Below are 21623 nucleotides of genomic sequence, written 5' to 3'. Positions count from 1 at the left end.
ATCACCCGGTGGACAATGACTGAATTGCCAGATATCCACACATAGGAGGCGTGCTCCTTGGTTATTTTCAAGTGGAGGAAGCAACTAAAGGTACACAATCCTTTTGCAGCCTTGGCGTTACTCTTCAATGGTGATCCTCCACGGCTCCGCCAGTAGTGGCATAGCATGGAGCAGTACGCAAATGGAGCAAAGCTGAGGAGGATGCTCTTTGTTACAAGGAGATTCATCATTTACACATGTCGGATACCCTCACCTCCTCACACACTGTGGGAAATGATGACCTTCCCCCGTTGATCTGTGCGAACCCTACATGTGCTCCACCTACTCCCCCCATACTGGGGGTCCCCACACTTGTGTCTACCCACTTCTCACTCACCCCAAATTAGTTTACACGATTCCATACAGCTGCCTCTCTGTGCACACTCATCTCTTCTTGGACCACAGTGGCCTGCCACCACCACCTCGATACAGTGCTAGATATGGGTAGAATGAGAACTTGGAAGAGGATTGAATGCTGGGTAAGTATGGACATAGAGTATACTGAGAGGGGGAATGCTGGTTAAGTATGGACATGGATTATACTGACAGATGGAATGTTGGGTAAGTATGGACATAGAGTATACTGAGGGATAGAATGTTGGGTAAGTATGGACATAGAGTATGCTGAGAGATGGACTGTTGGGTAAGTATGGACATAGAGTATACTGAGAGATGAAATGTTGGGTAAGTATGGACATAGAACATACTGAGAGATGGAATGTTGGGTAAGTATTGACATAGAACATACTGAGAGATGGAATGTTGGGTAAGTATGGACATAGAATATGCTGAGAGATGGAATGTTGGGTAAGTATGGACATAGAGTATACTGAGAGAGGGAATGCAGGGTAAGTATGGACATAGAGTATACTGAGAGAGGGAATGCTGGGTAAGTATGGACATAGAGTATACTGAGAGATAGAATGTTCGGTAAGTATGGACATAGAGTATACTGAGAGAAGGAATGCTGGGTAAGTATGGACATAGAGTATACTGTGAGATGGCATTTTGGGTAAGTATGGACATAGAGTATACTGAGAGATGGAATGTTGGGTAAGTATGGACATAGAGTATACTGAGAGAGGGAATGCTGGGTAAGTATGGACATAGAATATGCTGAGAGATGGAATGCTGGGTAAGTATGGACATAGAGTATACCGAGAGAGGGAATGCAGGGTAAGTATGGACATAGAGTAAACTGAGAGAGGGAATGCTGGGTTAGTATGGACATAGAGTATACTGAGAGACAGAATGTTCGGTAAGTATGGACATAGAGTATATTGAGAGAGGGAATGCTGGGTAAGCATGGACATAGAGTATACTAAGAGATGGAATGTTGGGTTAGTATGGACATAGAGTATACTGAGAGAGGGAATGCTGGGTAAGTATGTACATAGAATATGCTAAGAGATGGAATGTTGGGTAAGTATGGACATAGAGTATACCGAGAGAGGGAATGCTGGGTAAGTATGGACATAGAGTATACTGAGAGAGGGAATGCTGGGTAAGTATGGACATACAGTATACTGAGAGATGGAATGTTGGGTAAGTATGGACATAGAGTATACTGAGAGATTGAATGTTAGGTAAGTATGGAGTTAGAGTATACTGAGAGATAGAATGTTCAGTAAGTATGGACATAGAGTATACTGAGAAAGGGAATGAGAGTTTATGCAGAGTGAGAAGGTGGTAGTAGATGGAATGAGTGGGTGAAGGAGTTAGCAGATACTGAAGAGTGAATGAGTAGAAGAAATTTGGGAAGAGTGAGAGCATGAGTAGGAGTGGAAGAAAGTATGACATTTGGAGGGTGAGAGTAAGCATCTAATAAAGGTGAGATATGGAGTGAAGGCCTCAGAGTTGAGCTGCAAGAAGCTCAACCGTGCTACAGACTCATATGGATTATGCAATGGGTGAAAGTGAGAATCTGGGAAACAGTGTGGTTGCAATGATCGCGATCATGTATTCATTATTGGATAGACTGATGGAGAGGAAAGAGTATTATACATAGAAGGGATCTATGAGAAGAAAACAGTAAAGAATGAAGCGAGACAACTGCCGGAGAGTTATGACACCTACCTGAGACCAGAAGGAGCGTCCTAATTCTGTTCTCATAGGCGTCGTCCTTCTTTTCAAGCTCTATGCGGCACTGATAAGCCCAGGAGTCTTCAACAGTCACGTTTGTTATCTTCAGGGAGAGGTCACCTGCTCGTGGGTCTCCGATCAACTCGTAGCGACTGCCTCCTCCCTTTGGACAGGTGGTTTTAGTTTGTGAATGGTAGCAGGTAAAAAAGCTAGCACCATCCCTCTTCCACATGGTGGTGATATTTCCTTGGTAGTTTGCCAGAGGATGGGTAATGTTGCACGGTAAAGTCACGTTGCTTCCTGGAGTCGCTTTCAGAAATCGACTCACGTTGATGGCCCACCCGGGCTTTGAGGATTGCGCAGAAGCTGTAGACACAGGTCACAGTCAGTGAAATTAGAATATCATGATTCAGGCCATGCATCAGCATTCCAAGCACAACCAGAGCAAGCAAGATGTGAGGACAACTGTTGGTCAAGCATAACATTCCTTACTCCCAACATGAAGGGAAAGAAAGTGGGGTATGGCTGCTTGCAATACAAAAAAAAAGAGAAACATTCTTTCTCACAGGCAGACAGCAATGGGAAATTCATTAAAGTTCAGACAGTCATTATTCTTTTGTGTAAAATTCCTGCTTAACGCGCTGAATCATTATGGACATGAGGTGGTCACTTGAGAACAACTGATACACCATGAACAGGACAGTGAGATACGCTATGCACTCTTGGTCCCTTTGACAGCAGAAGGCCCAAGCTAGGGAGGAGCGAGGCATGCTAGGGATAACTTGTGGAAATGGCTACTAGATGGTCAGTCCCTGTTACAGAAACTAGTGCGTAACAATTGCATAGTCGACGCTGTTATATCTTCGTAAAAAAGAATAGGACTTTTACTCACCACTAGGCTCCACAGTATATCAATATGCAATAGCTTAGCCAGTAAATGCATGTTTACTCAAAAGTGCAGATAGTCTCATCAACTATGCCTCTGTCTCAGTATCCATGGCAAAGAGAGACGGGAGAGGAGCACTGGTGTCCAGCTTAGTCACAGTGGGGCATATATACAAGAATGGTGGCACAGGGCAGCACAGCAAGTCACCTTGCGGTGCCCCCCTGCCCCACAGGGATAGGGCAGGAATGGAATGTATTTATGAAAAACAGTGCATTCCTGTACTTTCTTCCTGTGCTGGTGCCATTTAGGATGCCTAGTGCCACCGCAGACACCCCCTGCACCATTGTGCAAGGGTGTCCGCATGCAGAACTGTTTTTGTGCAGGAAGGAACACCATCCGCCACAAAACCAATCCATGGAGGGTTTTTCCTCTATCTATGTGTGCTGCAGAGAACCTGAAGGGTGCACTCTGGTTTTGTGTGCTGAAGTGCCCTCTTCTACAAGGTCTGTGGGATGGACAGCAAATGTACTCTGGAAGAGCTGAGGTGTCTGGAAGTTTCGAGAAAGCAGATACAACTGTTGAGGTATGCTTGGCCAGTGTTATGTAATGCCTTGAAAGTGTGGGTGAGAAGTCTGAATTGTGTTTGTTTGTGTATAGGCAGCCAGTGGAGCTCCGTCAGGTGTGATGTGACTGCGGCGTGGCAGGTTGCGAGTGATACTGGCCACCGGGTTCTGAAAGGTCTGCATTGTGCATTGTGATGCAGTGTTCTTTAAATAGGTGTTTCAACTCTTTCCTAAATTGTCTCACCATTGAAGCAGATCTGATGAATACAGTGATGTAATGATTTGTCTGAAAGCCATGCAGGCCTCAAGGCAGGACAGGACTCACAGCATGTAATGCTAAGGGCAATCCTGAGATGCATGCAGGAAAAAAGAGCAAGAGAGAGCGAGGCAGCAGGACTCTAACCAAAGAAAGTTAGGGGAATTACAGAACTGAGAAAAGATAAAGGCAAGGCTGGGAGGATTGCAGATTTAAGTCTTCAAGGAAAGAAAATGTGTAAGGTATAACAAGTGTGAGAAAAAAACAAATTGACTAAATGAAGGTTATGAAGTAAAGATGTCGGCCCAAATTTAAAGATGGCCTTGCAACATCTAACGCAACATTAACGCCATTTCACTGATGCTAATGTGGCGTTAGATTGCCAAAAAGCTGCGCCACATCTACAAAGCATGCATTGCGCCACTTTGCGGCCCTCAGCGCCACATATGTTTGCGCCATGCACAAGGAGGCATGCAAAAATGGTGCAATGAAATCTACAAGAAAGTAGGTGTTAAAATAACGCACCCATTGCAATCAATGGGTCTCCTTGCACTTTGCTCAACTAGCGTCACTAGCGTCGTAATTTTTTATGCTACCGGGGCAAAGCGCCACTATAGCATCTAAAATTTTGATGCAATTGTTCCTAATACCACTATGGGGCGCTGTATCTTAAATACGGCGCACACATGGTGGCATTAGGGGGGCACAGAGGGGGGGGGGCACGAAAAGTATCACTTCACAATGTGAAGTTCCACTTTTCTTACCTCAGGGCCACAGAGTGGAGATGGGACAAAAGAAGAAAGCTGAATATCACAATTAAAGTAGGTTAAGGGAGGAGAAGAAGTGAGTGTGGAATGCTTTGGAAGGAAAGCTAAGCATTTGTAGAAGGAGCAATGGTACAGAGACTGAGGGGCATATTTACAAGGATGTGGCACAGGGCAACAAGTGTCTTGCTGCACCACCCTGCGCCACAGGGAAAGGGCCGAAATGTACCAAGATACAGTGCATTTCTGTCCTCTCCCCCTATCCTGGCACACAAATTGCTGTCATGAGCCAAAGCAGGCACACTTGCACCATGCTACTTGGGTGCCTGGGTTACATATAGGGGCACCTTCCAGCACAAAAACAATCCACAGATGCGTTTTCCTCTTTCTATGTGTGCTACAGAGAGAGGAAACAGCAAGCAGAAATAAACATATTTTCCCTTGTTGCGCCTATCCTGGAGAGGCATAAGGTTTTGACACATTCCCAGGTTTACAGATTCTTGTAAATCTGGGAATATGTCAAAACACACGGGAGTTGCATGGGAACACCCACCGCAATGCCCTTGGTTCGACTCCCTGCCGCAGTGTAAGTAAAGGCAACAGCTTACACTGCGTTGCCTTACACCATATCTAAAAGGCCGTGTAAAGCTGCGCAAAGTGGCCTTGCGTGGCCTCGTACATTTGGGTCTGCATTATGCACTGGCAGCCCATTTGGCTTGTAAATATTCCCCCTGAGTCTGAACAAAGACAGAGGGGACTGGTTTGGACAGACTTCAGTTCATGGCTGAATTCAGTAGTGTCCAGGAAGAATAAGGGATTAGAAAAAGAAGAGAGGTTGCCTAGTTACAGATACAGAGGGGGGATATGAAGAGGTCTTGAAAGTGACTACACATCAATGATAAAAGAGCTCATAATTTACTGCTCTGACCTCTGGTTTCAAAGATTCACTATGGGGGTTATTACAACTTTGGAGGAGGTGTTAATCCGTCCCAAAAGTGACGGTAAAGTGACAGATATACCACCAGCCGTATTACGAGTCCATTATATCCTGTGAAACTCGTAATACGGCTGGTGGTATATCCGTCACTTTTTCGTCACTTTTGGGATGGATTAACACCTCCTCCAAAGTTGTAATAACCCCCTATGTGCTGAGTCAAAGTATTGATATATTGCACATGGCGACGACATCCATCAACAAAATGTGAATATAGAAATTCAAGTCTTGTTTGGTTAATCCCCAAACGATGACCATGAAAGCCTTTGTTTCACCAGTAAAGTTCTCCCTAAAAGTAATGGTGAAGCCAATGAGATGAGAACAGACTCTGGACGACTGAGGGTGCTGCCCACAATCAAGACAACGTTGATGGTCTCCAACCGCAAGCAGGGCCGGCTTTGGCGCTGGTGGCGCTCAGTGTGACTATCTTTCTTGGTGCCTCCATGACCTCCTCCTCAGATTCCCTCACTATCACCCAGCAAAAGTGCCCCTCATCTTTTCATAGCCCCTTTCTCACACACTGTAGGAAAGTACCATCTTCCTTGGCATGATACCCCCATTTTTACCTGTATGTCAGTATGTTTTTGCCTGTCTCACTGGGATCCTGCTGGTCAGGACCCCAGTGCTCATAGTTTATGCCCTAATGTGTGTGTTTGTATAGTGCCTGACTGTGTCACTGAGGCTCTGCTAACCAGAACCTCAGTGCGTATGCTGTCTGCTTTTAAATCTGTCACTGTAGGCTAGTGACTTCAGTTACCAATTTCAATTGGCACCCTGGACCCCCCTTATAAGTCCCTAGTATATGGTACATAGGTACCCAGGGCATTGTGGTTCCTGGGGATCCATATGGGCTGCAGAATTTATTTTGCCACCCATAGGGAGCTCAGACAAACCCTTGCACAGGCCTGCCATTGCAGCCTGCATGAAATAACGCACACATCATTTCACAGCCATTTTCACAGCACTTAAGTAACTTATAAGTCACCTATATGTCTAACCTTCACTTACTGAAGGTTAGGTGCAAAGTTACTAAGTGTGAGGGCACCCTTGCACTAGTAAAGGTGCCCCTACCTAGTTCAGGGCCAATCCCCAGGACTTTGTGAGTGCGGGGATATCATTCCACGCGTGCACTACATATAGGTCAATACCTATATCTAGCTTCACACTTCGAATATGGCCATGTAACATGTCTAAGATCATAGAATAGTCCCCCCATTCCAAATCTGGTTTTGGGGAGCCAATTCCATGCATCCTGGGGGTTCCACTATGGACCCCCAGTACTGCCAAACCAGCTCTCCGAGGCTTGCACTGCAGCTACAGCTGCTGCCACCTCACAGACAGGGTTCTGCCCCCCTGGGGTCTGAGCAGCTCAGTCCCAGGAAGGCAGAACAAAGCATTTCCTCTGAGAGCAGGGTGTTACACCCTCTCCCTTTGGAAATAGGTGTTATAGGCTGGGGAGGGGTAGCCTCCCCCAGCCTCTGGAAATGCTTTGAAGGGCACAGATGGTGCCCTCCTTGCATAAGTCAGTCTACACCAGTTCAGGGACTCCTTGTCCCGTGCTCTGGTGCGAAACTGGACAAAGGAAAGGGGAGTAACCACTCACCTGTCCATCACCACCCTAGGGGTGGTGCCCATAGCTCCTCCGGTGTGTCCCACACATCAGCGATCTTGCTTTGCAAGGTGTGAGGGCACTCTGGAGGGCTCTGAGTGCCCAGTGCCAGCAAGTGACGTCAGAGACCCCTCTTGATAGGTCCTTACCTGATAAGGTAGACAATCCCCCTCTCAGGGCTACTTAGGGTCTCTCTTGTGGGTTCTCTTCAGATTCTACTTGCAAGTTTCCGGCAGGAATCCTCTGCAACTACTACTTCATCCTCTGACCTTGGATCAACCGCAGCCTGCTCCAGGAACCACTGTAACAGCAACAAAGTATCCACAAGTGATACTTTTCCTCTGCAACTTCAGCTCTAGCCAGCAACTGCAACAGTTTCCACGGTGTGCACGCTCTGGGGACACCCTGTCTTCATCCTGCACCAGAAGGACCGAAGAAATCTCCTGTGGGGTGACGGAGTCACTCCCCTGCTCAAGCAGGCACCTTCCAAGACTATGACTGGTACCCTTGGACTCCTCTCACAGCGACGAGCGTGCTCCTAAGGATAGAGGGTGGACCCCCATCAACATAGACTGTCCTAAGGTCCTGCTGACACAATTTGGAGGAGGTAAGACCTTGCCTTCCCTGAGAGCCATGGTACCCCTGTGTACTGCGTCTTCTTCACCCCCTGAGGCCTCTGTGCACTATTTGCAAAATTCCTTAGTGCACAGCATGGCCCAGGTCCCCAGCACTCTATACTGTGACGCTCAAGTTGCTGAGTTGTTCTCCGGCGGCGTAGGACCTTCCTTTGTTGCGCTGCACAACCGTGTTTTGCACCTCCTTTGTCCCCACGTCCTGGGCCTCCAGTGGGTGCTGGCTGGCATCCTGAGGGCTCTCTAAAGTGCTGAGAGCCCCCTCTTCCTCTTCACACAGAGTTGAGGCCCCCAGGTCCCTCATGGCTCCAGGCAGCACCATTTTGACACAAAATGCATATTTGTCGTAACCAAGGCTTGTTGGAGACTTCCAACATGAAATCATATCTGCATCCATCTCCACGTCGTGGGACATCTTTTGTATCATGCAGGAACCCGCTGGCATCTTCCTGGGGTACATTCCTGCAGTCTTCTTTTGCACCCTCTTCTGGGTTGGCAGGGGCTCCTGCCCTTCCTGGAACTTCTTTCGACTTCTGGACTTGGTCTCCTTCTTTTACAGGTCTTCAGGTCCAGGAATCCAGCAGTTGTTGTTAACAGACTTGGTTGGTTACTGCAATATCCCAATCACGAGGTGTAGTGTGTCATAAGGAAACTTGCAGTACTTTATTCCTGCTTTTCTGGCCTCTGGGGTGGGGTAATTTACTTACCTTTACTTTATTCTTACTCTCCCAGAGATTCTGCACACACTACACTTGTCTAGGGGGGAATTTGTGATTCGCATTCCACTTTCTTAGTATATTGTTTGTGTTGCCCCTAGACCTATTTTCTCCCATTGCATTCTGTAGCATTTCCTATTGTTTGCACTATCCTATGTCTGATTACTTACCTTATTTTGGTGTCTTGTGTATATATTGTGTATAATACTTACCTCCAGAAGGAGAATTACCTCTAAGATATTTTTGGTACTGTGTCACCCAAATAAACTACCTTTATTTTTGGTAACACTGAGCATTGTCTTTACTTGCGTATAAGTACTGTGTAACTATAAGTGGTATTGCACGAGCTTTGCATGTCTCCTAGTTCAGCTTAAGCTGCTCTGCTATAGCTACCTCTATCAACCTAAGCTGCTAGAACACCACTACTTCACTAATAAGGGATAACTGGACCTGGTATAAGGTGTAAGTACCCAAGGTACCCACTACGAACCAGGCCAGCCTCCAACATTGGTGGCAGTGGTGGGATAAGTACTTTCAATTGCTTTACCACTTTGTTACCTGTGCTTTTCACAAGAAAAACTTGCTCCAATATTTATAGCATATATAATATATACCTAGAAGTAATTATCTAACTTTCTAAAAGTTCTGTTTAACTTTGCAAAAGTTTTTACAAAGTTCTGAAACGTTTTCTTCTTTTTTCTAAAAAGTTGGCTCGGTTATTCTACTAACTTTTTAGTCACTTTCCCAAACTTTTTTTTGCTCTTTCAATATGTCTTCTGTAGAAGCTACCTCTAGAGTTTTGAAAACAACATATGAAAATCTTAACTTTAAAAGTTTGAGGGGTCTCTGTATTGAAAGACGTTTGGAGATTGGGAAGAACCCCAATAAAGAGTTCCTCTTAAATCTTCTCCTCCAAGATGACCAGGGACTCAGCACTGGTCCAGATCAGACAGGGGAAGAGGTAGAGGATGATTCCAACCAGGAAGGCTCAGAGGGGCAAACTGGCAATCCTGGGGAGGGTCCTTCCACAGATATATCTGTCAATAAGCCACCTAGTATCACTGGTAGTGGGAAGGGTTCACACACAAGTAGGGCTCCCTTCACCCCTAGAGGCCAGGTCACTAGAGTGGCCCCTGTTAGAGATAGATCTACCTCTGCACACTCTCATGTCACCTCTGTTTCAGAGGCATCCCACAATTCTAACCCTGAGGACCAGTCCCTAAATAGGGAACTCAGAAAGCTGAGGTTAGAGGAGGCCAGACTGAGGCTAATGCAGCAACAGTTGGCCTTAGACAGGGAATCCCTGGCTGTGGAGAAAGAGAGGCAGGGTTTGGGATTGGTTCCCCATGGTGGAAGCAGCAGTTTTAGAAATTCAAATATTAGGGAACCTTCATTTGATTTTAGAACTCTACACAAAGTTGTCCCTTCTTACAAGGATGGTGATGACATCTACAAGTGGTTTGCTGCACTTGAGAGGGCCTGTAAAGTTCAGAGGGTCCCTCATGTACAGTTAGCTGCTATCCTTTGGTTATGATTCTCTGGTAAGAGGAGAGACAGGCTTCTTATTGTCAGAGAGAATGATGCAGATAACTATCAAATTCTTAAAGGTGCACTCTTGGATGGTCTGGGCTTACCCACTGAACAGTACAGACTTAAGTTCGGAGAAACCAGAAAGGAGTCATCACAGGACTGGACATACTTTGTAGACTGTTCTGTGAAGGCCCTAGAAGGTTGGTTAAATGGCATTAAGGTGACTGACTATGAAAGCCTATATAACTTGATTCTGAGATAGCATATCTTGAATAATTGTGTGTCTGACTTGTTACATCATTATCTTGTGGACTCAGATCTGACCTCTCCCCAAGAATTGGGAAAGAAGGCAGACAAATGGGTCAGAACAAGGGTGATCAGAAAAGTTCATACGGGGTGACAAGGATGGCAAAAAGAAGGATGGTAAGTCACATGACAAGGGTGGGGACAAAGATAAAAAATCATCAGAGTCTTCATCAGGTGGATTCAAATCCTCTTCTCACAAAGATAAGACACCTTGGTGTTATTTGTGTAGAGCCAAAGGCCATTGGGCAACTGACAGTCATTGTCCAAAATAAACCATCAAACCTCCCACCACCACAAAACCAACTGCAACCACTAGTGCCCCTAGTAATAGCAGTGGTGGTGGGAAAAGCACTACTAATAGCCAATCAAAGGGTGTAGCTGGGCTCACCATTGGTAATGTTGTTGGGATTGGTCTAGTTAGGGAGATCACAGAGGCTGTTTTAGTCTCTGATGGTGGCATTGACCTAGCCACTTTAGTTGCTTGTCCTCTTGATATGGATCAGTACAAGCAGCTACCCCTGATTAATGGTGTTCAGGTTGAGGGACACAGGTGCCAGTGTCACCATGGTGATGGAAAAACTGGTTGCCCCTGAGCAGCACCTACTCGGTCACCAGTACCAAGTGACATAAGCCCATAGCAACACTGTAAGCCACCCCATGGCTGTTGTGAATCTCAACTGGGGGGTGGGGGGGGGGGTGTTACTGGTCCAAAGAAAGTTGTGGTAGATTTACCTGTAGAATGTCTGCTAGGCAATGATTTGGAGACTTCAGCTTGGGCTGAATTTCAGTTGAAGACCCATGCAGCAATGCTGGGCATTCCTGGGCATATCTTTCCTCTTACCAGGGCTCAGGCCAAGAAGCAAAGAGGACAAGGAAACTTGGATCTTGGAATAATGGACCAAGTGCTCTCAAAAACTAGGGGTAAGAAGAGTAAACCCTTGTCCACTATCCCTTCTTCCACAGATGATTCTCCTTTTCAGGAAGAGGAATTATCTCCCTGTGCAGAACCTACACCAGAGGAGCTGGAAGCTGATACAGCTGAGCTTTTGGGTGCAGGGGGGCCTGCCAGGGAAGAGCTGAGTGTGCCACAGCAAACCTGTCCCACATTGGAGGGCCTCAGACAGCCAGCTGTCAAGCAGCAAAATGGTGATGTCACTGACACACACAGAGTTTATTGGGAGAATAACCTCCTTTATACTGAAGCAAGGGACCCTAAACCTGGTGCCACCAGGAGACTGGTCATCCCCCTTCAGTACAAGGAACTCCTCCCAACTCTGGCTCATGCATCCCTTTAGCTGGGCATTTAGGCCAGAGTAAAACATGGGACAGGTTTGTTCTACATTTTCACTGGCCCCATATGTCAGAAGACACAAAGAGGTTTTGTCGCTCCTGTGTCACCTGCCAAGCCACTGGCAAGACTGGTGGCACCCCAAAGGCCCCCTTGATCCCACTGCCGGAGGGGGGGGGTGCCCTTTGAAAGGGTAGGGGTTGATACTGTTGCCCCCCTTGACCCTCCAACAGCTTCTGGCAATAGATATACCCTTGTGGTGGTGGACCATGCCACAAGGTACCCAGAAGCTATCCCCTTAAGGAACACTACAGCTTCTGCAGTGGCAAAATCCCTCCTGTGAATCTTTTCAAGGGTGGGCTTACCTAAGGAAATGGCGTCAGACAGAGGTAGTAACTTCATGTTAGCATTCCTGAAAGCAATGGAGAAGGAGTGTGGTGTTACCTACAAGTTCACCACCCCTTATCATCCACAAACTAATGGACTGGTTGAGAGGTTTAATAAAACTCTCAAAGGTCTGATTATGGGACTCTCTGAAAAACTCAGAAGGAGATGGGATATCCTATTACCATTCCACCTTTTTGCCTACAGGGAGGTACCCCAAAAAGGAATGGGCTACAGCCCCTTTGAACTCCTATTTGGTCACCCTGTTAGGTGTCCCCTTGCTCTTGTTAAGGAGGGTTGGGAACAACCTTTAAAAGCTCCAAAACAAGACATTGTGGACTATGTACTTGGCCTGAGAAGTAGAATGGCTGAGTACATGAAAAAGGCCAACAAAAACCTTCAGGCCAGCCAAGAGCTCCAAAAGCAATGGTTTGACCAGAAGGCTGTCCTGACAGAGTACCACCCAGGACAGAAGGTGTGGGTATTGGAGCATGTGGCCCCAAGGCACTCCAGGACAAAAGGAGTGGACCCCATCTAATTGTAGAAAAGAAAGAAGAGGTCACCTACCTGGTGGACCTAGGCGCTGCCAGATACCCCCTTAGGGTGCTTCATGTCAAACGCCTAAAGCCTTACTATAACACGGCTGACTTTACCCTGTTTATGGCTATAGATGATGGACGGGAAGAAGAGAGTGACCCTCTCCCTGATCTCTTCTCCAACACTGAAGCTGATGGCTTAGTAGAAGGAATGGTTCTGGCAGACTGCCTTACTGCTGAGCAGAAGGAAAAATGAAAAAATCTGCTTGATCAGTTTTCTGAACTCTTCTCACTCACACCTGTTACAACTACTTGGTGTGAACATACAATTGACACTAGAGACAGTTTACCTGTCAAAAGTAAAATTTACAGGCAACCTAACCATGTCAGAGATTGCATAAAAGCTGAAGTTCAGAAAATGTTAAACCATGGAGTTATTGAGCCTTCTGATAGCCCCTTAGCCAGCCCAGTGGTGCTTTTACCCAAACCGCATAGCAAAGAAGGAAAGAGAGAAATGCAGTTTTGTGTGGACTATAGGGGTCTCAATGCAGTAACCAAAACAGATGCTCACCCTATACCCAGGGCAGGTGAGCTAATAGATACACTGGCATCTGCCAAGTATCTAGGCACTTTTGACTTGACTGCAGGGTATTGGCAGATCAAAATGTCAGAAGATGCTAAAGTAAAAACTGAATTTTCTACCATAGATGGGCATTATCAATTCACAGTTATGCCCTTTGGTTTGAAAAATGCACCTGCCACTTTTCAGAGGCTGGTGAATACAGTCCTCCAAGGTTTGGAAGCTTTTTTAGTGCAGCATATTTGGACAATATTGCTGTCTTTAGCTCCACCTGGGAGGATCACCTGGTCCACCTCTGGAAAGTTTTGGAGGCCCTGCAAAAGGCAGGCCTAACTATCAAACCTTCAAAGTGCCAGATAGGTCAGGGGAAAATGGTTTATCTGGGCCAACTGGTAGGTGGAGAACAGATTGCACCACTGCTGGGGAAGCCAGGGGTGCAGCTTCAGGGGGCTGTTTGGGTTGTGACACCCCTTGAAATGAATGCATTCTTGGCTTGAGAGTTGGGTTTCTGGGCCGTGAGTTGTGTCTCCTATGCCTTTTTTGTTTTTTTCTGATCATCCTTGTTTGACTAAAAGGTTTTAACTTTTTATTTTTTTTAAAGGGATTTAGACATAGGCCCAGCTAATGCACATTTGTATTGAACCTGTTCCTCATGGGAACAGTGTATCCCAAACTGAGTTCATCCCTCCCTTTTGCATGCTGTTTTTTAGTTGGGAAATCTGTGATTCACACCCCCTGAATCTCACTGACTAAGCTACGCCACTGACTCCACCAACTCCCTGCTGATCTTAGACCACCAGAACTGCAACGCAATGTCACCCGAAGTCCCCATTGTGACTCAGCAAAGAAACAACACATTGAACACTTGCTTAACAGGGGTCTCCCAGCACCTAAAATATGTTTGTAATCCAAACTGAATAACCAAGTTAGATGACCTTCGTACACTTGAATCAACAAGCGGCATGATGGAAACCTGTCCAGGCGTTGTTTACTTTTACTTTGTCTAGTGTTTATCACATATGAAACACACTGAAAGTCTCTCTGAAGAGCTTTGGCACTGACCCGGACTACTGGGAAATCCTAGCGCAAGACTGCCCCGCCTGGCGAAGCTGTATCAGCAAAAGTGCTACCTCCTACAAGCAGAGTAGGACTGCAGAGGTGCAGAAGAAGCGTGAGCTGCTCAAATTCATAGCCAACTCTTTGCCAACCAACCCATCAGATCACTTGTGCCTGACGTGCAGCAGAGCTTTTCGAGCGAGCATCGGACCGATCAGCCACAGCAAGACACACTGTACACAGTCAACCTCCTCAACATGATGTCCTTGGTCATCGTCGACAAAGACGTCCGAACACCACCACCACCACTTTTACTTTGCCTAGTGTTTATCACTTGTGGCGTAGCAAACTGGTGCTATGTGTCTATTTCCCATAATATTTGGCTGTGAATTTCTCAACCATGACATTCTATTTCACGTGCATTAGGCCCTTCCCTTAGTTACACAGACCTCACTCCGCTTACAATGGGTCCTTAGATATTGAGAGCCCCCCATTATTTTCATCGTACTTAAAGCACTTCTCTGAGGCCTAGGAACAGACCCGCTGGGTTGTCACAAAATACTTGGGGGTGAGCATGGAGTTGCTTTAGGAAGTGGAACCCCTGAGAACTCCTGCAAAATTTTGGGATGTGGTCTTGGGCTTGAAGAGGGCTCTGGCCTAATGCTCATTACTGATGAGCAAGGCCGGAATGGGAACTCAAAGCAGGCAGCCCTAGCACATGTTGTCAGACTAGCCCCAATGATTCCCTCACCATCACCCTCTAACAGCGCCCCTCATCTCTCCGTAGCCTCTCTCTCTCTCACATGTATCTCTCCATAGCCTCTCTCTCTCACCTCTAACAGCGCATCTCTTCTCTCCATAGCCTCTCACACATGTACCTCTCCATAGCCTCTCTCTCCCGCTCTAACAGCGCCTCTCATCTCTCCATAGCCTCTCTCTCACATGTATCTCTCCATAGCCTCTCTCTCTTACCCTCTAACAGGGCCTCTCATCTCTCCATAGCTCCTCTCTCACATGTATCTCTCCATAGCCTCTCTCTCTCACCCTCTAACAGCGCCTCTCATCTTTCCATAGCCCCTCTCTCACATGTATTTCTCCATAGCCTCTCTCTTCCCCTCTAACAGCGCCTCTCATCTCTCCATAGCCTCTCTCTCACATGTATCTCTCCATAGCCCCTCCCTCACCCTCTAACAGCACCTCTCATCTCTCCATAGCCTCTCTCTCTTACCCTCTAACAGCGCCCCTCATCTCTCCATAGCCTCTCTCTCACACCCTAACAGCGCCCCTCATCCCTCCATAGCTCCTCTCTCACATGTATCTCTCCATAGCCTCTCTCTCTCTCACCCTCTAACAGCGCCTCTCATCTCTCCATAGCCTCTCTCTCTCTCCCCCTCTAACAGCGCCTCTCATCTCTCCATAGCCCCTATCTCACATGTATCTCTCCATAGCCTCTCTCTCTCTTACCCTCTAACAGGGCCTCTCATCTCTCCATAGCCCCTCTCTCTCACCCTCTAACAGCGCCCCTCATCTCTCCACAGCCCCTCTCTCACCCTCTAACAGCGCCTCTCATCTCTCCATAGCCCCTCTCTCTCACCCTCTAACAGCGCCCCTCATCTCTCCACAGCCCCTCTCTCACCCTCTAACAGCGCCTCTCATCTCTCCATAGCCTCTCTCACATGTATCTCTCCATAGCCTCTCTCTCTCACCCTCTAACAGCATCTCTCATCTCTCCATAGCCTCTCTCTCACCCTCTAACAGCACCTCTCATCTCTCCATAGCCTCTCTCTCTCACCCTCTAACAGCGCCCCTCATCTCTCCATAGCCTCTCTCTCTCACCCTCTAACAGCGCCCCTCATCTCTCCATAGCCTCTCTCTCTCACCCTCTAACAGCGTCCCTCATCTCTCCACAGCCCCTCTCTCACCCTCTAACAGCGCCTCTCATCTCTCCACAGCCCCTCTCTCACATGTATCACTCCATGGCTCCTCTCTTCATGTATCTCTCCATAGCCTCTCTCTCTCACCCTCTCACCCTCTAACAGCGCCCCTCATCTCTCCATAGCCTCTCTCTCTCACCCTCTAACAGCGCCCCTCATCTCTCCATAGCCTCTCTCTTCATGTATCTCTCTAAAGCCTCTCTCTCTCTCTCACCCTCTAACAGCGCCCCTCATCTCTCCATAGCCTCTCTCTTCATGTATCTCTCTAAAGCCTCTCTCTCTCTCACCCTCTAACAGCACCCCTCATCTCTCCATAGCCTCTCTCTCACCCTCTAACGGCGCCCCTCATCTCTCCATAGCTCCTCTCTCACATGTATCTCTCCATAGCCCCCCTCTCTCTCTCACCTTCTAACAGTGCCTTGCATCTCTCCATAGCTCCTCTCTCACATGTATCTCTCCATAGCCTCTCTCTCTCACCCTCTAACAGCGCCTCTCATCTCTCCATAGCCTCTCTCTCACACCCTAACAGCGCCCCTCATCCCTCCATAGCTCCTCTCTCACATGTATCTCTCCATAGCCTCTCTCTCTCTCACCCTCTAACAGCGCCTCTCATCTCTCCATAGCCCCTCTCTCACATGTATTTCATTTGTTTGACACTGCCTCTCATACCAGCCATGAATCATACTTGTAAATCAGTATATAGAAAATGTTACCTAAGGCAAAGGGGACGACAAGGTGTAGGATTCACATCATCCATACTGGTGGCATTTTTAAAGAGGTCTTGGTAGGAGGAAGCACTTACTCAGGATTCAGAACATAACACTGTGCTTAGGGTTGACTTTACTAATAATTTATTTCTACCAAAACAAACCCTTTTTAGCAAAATTGGGATAATCAAGGACTGGGAAATACATAACTTTCTAACCAGCTTGCATGCAGCTCTTTGATGACAGTTCATAGCTCACTGTACTAGATTATGATTTTAACTTATGAACTGCACAGTAACAAAAAGAGCTCTGTGACTAAAGCAGTATCCCACTGAGCATTGCACATAAGATACTGTTCTGTGATCTGCACAGTGAACGTTCTTTGCAGCAGGCATAGTAACAATCTGCGCTACCTTAGATGAGTCAAAATTGCCAGTAGACAAAACTCCGATCTCTCTCCAGCAGTTATATTAATCACTAGAGTTGTCTTGGCACTTTTATTGTTGCCTAAAAACTATTGGATATACAAGGAACTCTGCAGTGCTTTTAAAACTGCTGTCCTGCTAAAAACTGTCCGGACACTAACAAGATCGGCACCACAGTAATTGGAGACGTGCAAAGAATCTGTTTTACTCACAGTATCAATAAATCACGGCACACACTCAAAAGAATAACTTGAGACCAATTTATAAAAATACTTCAGCTTTTTATGAAAATTTTAAGACCATGATCATCAAGATACTTTTAGAGATATGCATTTTTTAAGTTTAATAAAAATAGTCTTTTTGGGTCTAATTACGCACCATAGAAATCAATGGTGGATCACCTTTAAAAATATATATAAAAACAGGCAGTGCAATTACCAAGTTCTCTCTTTGCAGGTAAGTTGAGGTCGTCGATGGCCACTATCGGTCAGCTGCAGATGTTCAGGCGGCTCCCGGTTCTGGCAGGAGCAGCGGGAAATGGTCTTTGGAGCTGATGCAGGGCCACTGCGGGGGGCCACTTGGAAACACGCTGCTCAGGTGGACTTAATGGTAAGTCCAGCGGGTCCCCTTGGGGTGTCGAGGTTGCAAGGGGTGAAGGACTCTTAGCACACAGCTGGTTCTTCAATGCAAGTCACAGGGCGGCGGGGTGTAGAGCGAATTTGTGAGCCAGGAGCCGTGTGTAAAGATGCCCTTGGAAGCAGGAGGCAGTTCGGTTAGAGCATGGGTACTCGCAAACATTTTCACGGGGGCCGCAGAGTTTGGTCTTTGATGTGACCGAGGGCCGCACTGATGGCAGCAGGGTGGCAGTCGGGGGTTGGTAGTAAAGTGGGCTCAAGGGACGCAAAGCTATACTTCTAGTGTCTGAATAGCACAACGTGAAACCATAAACTTGGGAATAATCACGGCTTCTCCCCTTAACCAAACTGTGTGATCCTATGCAAATGTTTTATTTCACTTTCCCTCCTTTTTGCTCATTATCACATATGAGGACCTCGCATGACTTTAGGATGTGTGCTGCACAAAACCTTTTTGTGTTTGATTTAATAAACTGTAATTTTTTTGTATACTTGAAACCTAGGCCACCGAAAGAGTGCACATAGCTGACTTGCCTCTTAGCTCACCAAAGGCATTGTTGTCGGGGTGGGAGATGGGGGAGTGAATGTTTCTAAATTCTGGTTGGAAAATTATCACTTTGAAAAAATATATTTCTTCAATGCACTGATATAATCTGGTGAACTAAGGTGAAGGTTCTGCGTGTTAATGAAATACACTTTTTGAATTTTGAGCAGACTTGATCCTGCTTTTACATTTTTGTTTCAAATGTGTCTTTAAAAATTAAGGTGTTTCTGATGTTACATTGTACAGAACCCCTCTCTTATCTCAACCTTCAACTCACCTTAAATAAATACTTGACTGTTTATTTACATTTTTTAAATGTTGGTGCTGAGTCTAGCTAAGAGCAGCCCAGTGCTGCTGGGCCGCATTTAAAGGTCAGGAGGGCCGCATGCGGCCCCCGGGCCGTACTATGAGTATCACTGGGTTAGAGGGTCACCTGCAGGCCAGCAGAGGCACTCTGGTGGGACGTCCTGGTGGCTTCTGAAGTCCCTCTACGAGGGCTTCTTCCTGGTCCTTTTACAGTCTGGAGTGGGCTGTTTTTCTTGGTGTACGATGTGTAGTGACCACTACCCAGGACAATGGTATGGTTTGGCCGCGAAAGGTCGCAGTGCCACCAAACTTGGCTTACCTGCTGAGTTTGTCCTTGTGATGTGTAGTGTGAAGATTGGTCCAGTTGTGGCATCTGGTTTGGGAGTTAGCAGCCAGTCAGTGAAGTGGACCTCAAGGGCTTGTTGGTTCTTTGGGGTTACAGAGTGGAGGTCCCCTGGGGATTCTTAGAGTCCTTCCAGTGTTCAAGCAACCCCTCAGTGGTAAATGTGGAGTCCTGGTTGCAGCAGGCAGGGTTTGGCGCCTTTTCTTTGTGCAGCAGGTCCTCAGTTCTCATGCCTTGGGCCTTCTTTGTTGCTGGTATTTTTGGATCCTTGGAATCTGATTTCTTGTTCTAGGGATGCCCACTAAATCCTATATTTAGTGGATGTTTTAGTGGGAACCGGGTAGTGGCCAATAGGCCACCTGCCTTAGCGTGGCTACCCTCACTAAGTGACCACTTCTGGTAGGCAGAGGTCACTTCCCTACACCTGATTGGCTATTTTCCTTTCATCCAGGATGAAGAAAAAGGAAATGGAGAGGCCACCATGCATGCAACACCTTGGGGGTGGTGCAAGCTAGGTAGGGCCACTCCTCCTATTCTTTGTTCAGTTTTCCTGACATTGCTCCTGCTAAAAGTGGGTTTTTCAACAAGGGCAGCCAACTTCTACTAGCAGAAGGTATGGGGGTCAAGTTTCAAGGGCAGTAAGCGTTTTGAAGCTCACCAGCAGGACAGTGCACATTCCTGAGGGAGGGGTTGTTAGGACCATCACCCAGGAAGAGCTTTGTTCTGAATACCAGGGATGCAGATTTGTGTTTGGTGGTGGCAGATTGGTTAGGACCGGCCAGCAACCATGCCAGGGTAGTTTGCTTTTGCAGGGGACACCTCTAAGGTGACCTCTGCATACATTTGGTAATAAATCCAATACTGGTACCAGTTTGGATTTATCATCTGAGTTGTTTGATACCAAACAACCCAGAGTTCAGAGTGGCCATCATGTAGCTGTGAAACTCGTACTGACCCGTGTCCAGCACATGCATTTAAAATGGCTGCTCTGTTTACTCACTATGTCCCAGGTTTGGCAAGGACACAGTAGGTGCATATTGCTCATGCAGCTATGCCCTCACATATACTATAGTTCACCCTGCCTTAGGACTGGAAGGCCTGCCAGATGGGTGCCTTATCTATATTCCATGCAGTGTATCGAGAACAGGGCACACAGGCTGTGTGCCATGTCGTGTTTGTGTTTTAGGTTTGCACCAGAGCACTCAGCTTGCAATGGCAGTGCTGGGTGCATCTGGATGCATGGCCCTAGAGGGTGGCACAATCAGTGCTGCTGTCCTCACAGGCCTACCCTTAGTGCCCTATGCCCTGGGTACCTATGTGCCATTTACAAGGGACTTATAGCAGCAGCTAAAGGTGTTGCCAATTGTGCCAATGCATCACAACAGTCTTGGGAAAGAGAGCTGGCCCAGGGAACCCGGTTAGCTGGGGCCCTGGGCACTAACAACTTTGAAGCTACATCACATACCAAGCAAAAAGTGGTGGCGGAGGGGTAACCATGCAAAAAAGAGGTTTTTTTTCACAATGGCTAGAAACAATGGCTTGAAATCTGGTTGTATTGAGGATAGGGTTGCAGAGTTCTCAAACTACACCTGAAACTGATAGCTTGCCACTTTCTGCAACCTTTGCCAAGACAGACAGGCATGAGATCATACTAAAGCTGGATAAAATGGCTCAATCTAAATTGGATTTCTTTAGGAGAGGCTTCTTGGATGGACAGGTTGATTCATTTTCAAACGAAGGGGCGAACATTGTTGGGAATTGTTTTAACAGCTGTGCAAAAACAGGGTCATTGGAGCACTTTGTAGGCTTATAGACGCTCAAGGCATTGAGATACCAGGAGTCACTTTTACAGATAGCCATGAAAGAGAGTGCATGTGTATTTTTGGAAGAGGAAACGTGGATACAGGATACAGGGGAGGTGTCAGCAGTCACATTCACCCATGTCCCTGTGCTCTCAATGTTATTGGTTAAGTATTTGTTCATTTGATTACATAACATTTGAATAGAGAGGAAGGTGGTACAATCACTGGTGGGATTTGAAGCTGATGAGACCTGTGTCATAGCTGTTTTGTAGTTTTTCCAAAGGGGCAACGCAGGTTTTCTTGTCCTGCTTTTTAAGGTGTTTCTTTCATTTGGATTCAACCCCTGTTGACCTGTTTCTTGCACTTGAGCTCCATGGTAAAGATCTGCCACTGAAGATGCCAGGTGTAGGCAGCTTCTGGCAGCCAGCAGATGCTAAGGCTTGAAGTTGTTACCTTCTGTACTTTGCAGGTAGCACTGAATGCCTGGGAAATGGTGTAATATCCATAGCTAATGGGACGGATGGCTGCGCCCCCCAGGGATGGCATCCTGACCGTGTTCCAGTGGTGTGGAGATGCATGTCTTACCCACCAGGAAATATGTGATGGTGTGGGCTTACATGGCCACATGTGGTGCTCCTGTTGTTGGTCAGGTGACAAGATGTCAGTCACACAGATGATCAACAGGTATACCTGTGAAATTGTTGTG

General features: G+C 46.8%; 1 protein-coding gene across 1 annotated transcript in view; it reads right to left on the bottom strand.

Moving 5' to 3' along the window:
- Window positions 1-21623, bottom strand: part of LOC138251582 (myelin protein P0-like) — an 87163-nt gene that overhangs the window by 49514 nt on the left and 16026 nt on the right. Inside the window, exon 2 of the mRNA XM_069205660.1 lies at window positions 2116-2487. Coding sequence (XP_069061761.1) covers window positions 2116-2487 — 372 coding nt within the window. The remainder of the gene's footprint in view (window positions 1-2115; window positions 2488-21623) is intronic.

Source organism: Pleurodeles waltl, chromosome 1_2 (genome assembly GCF_031143425.1).
Source record: "Pleurodeles waltl isolate 20211129_DDA chromosome 1_2, aPleWal1.hap1.20221129, whole genome shotgun sequence".
In the NCBI taxonomy this organism is placed as follows: Eukaryota; Metazoa; Chordata; class Amphibia; order Caudata; family Salamandridae; genus Pleurodeles; species Pleurodeles waltl.
The sequence above is the reverse complement of the archived record's forward strand: the minus strand, read 5'-3'. Positions and strand labels throughout refer to the sequence as shown.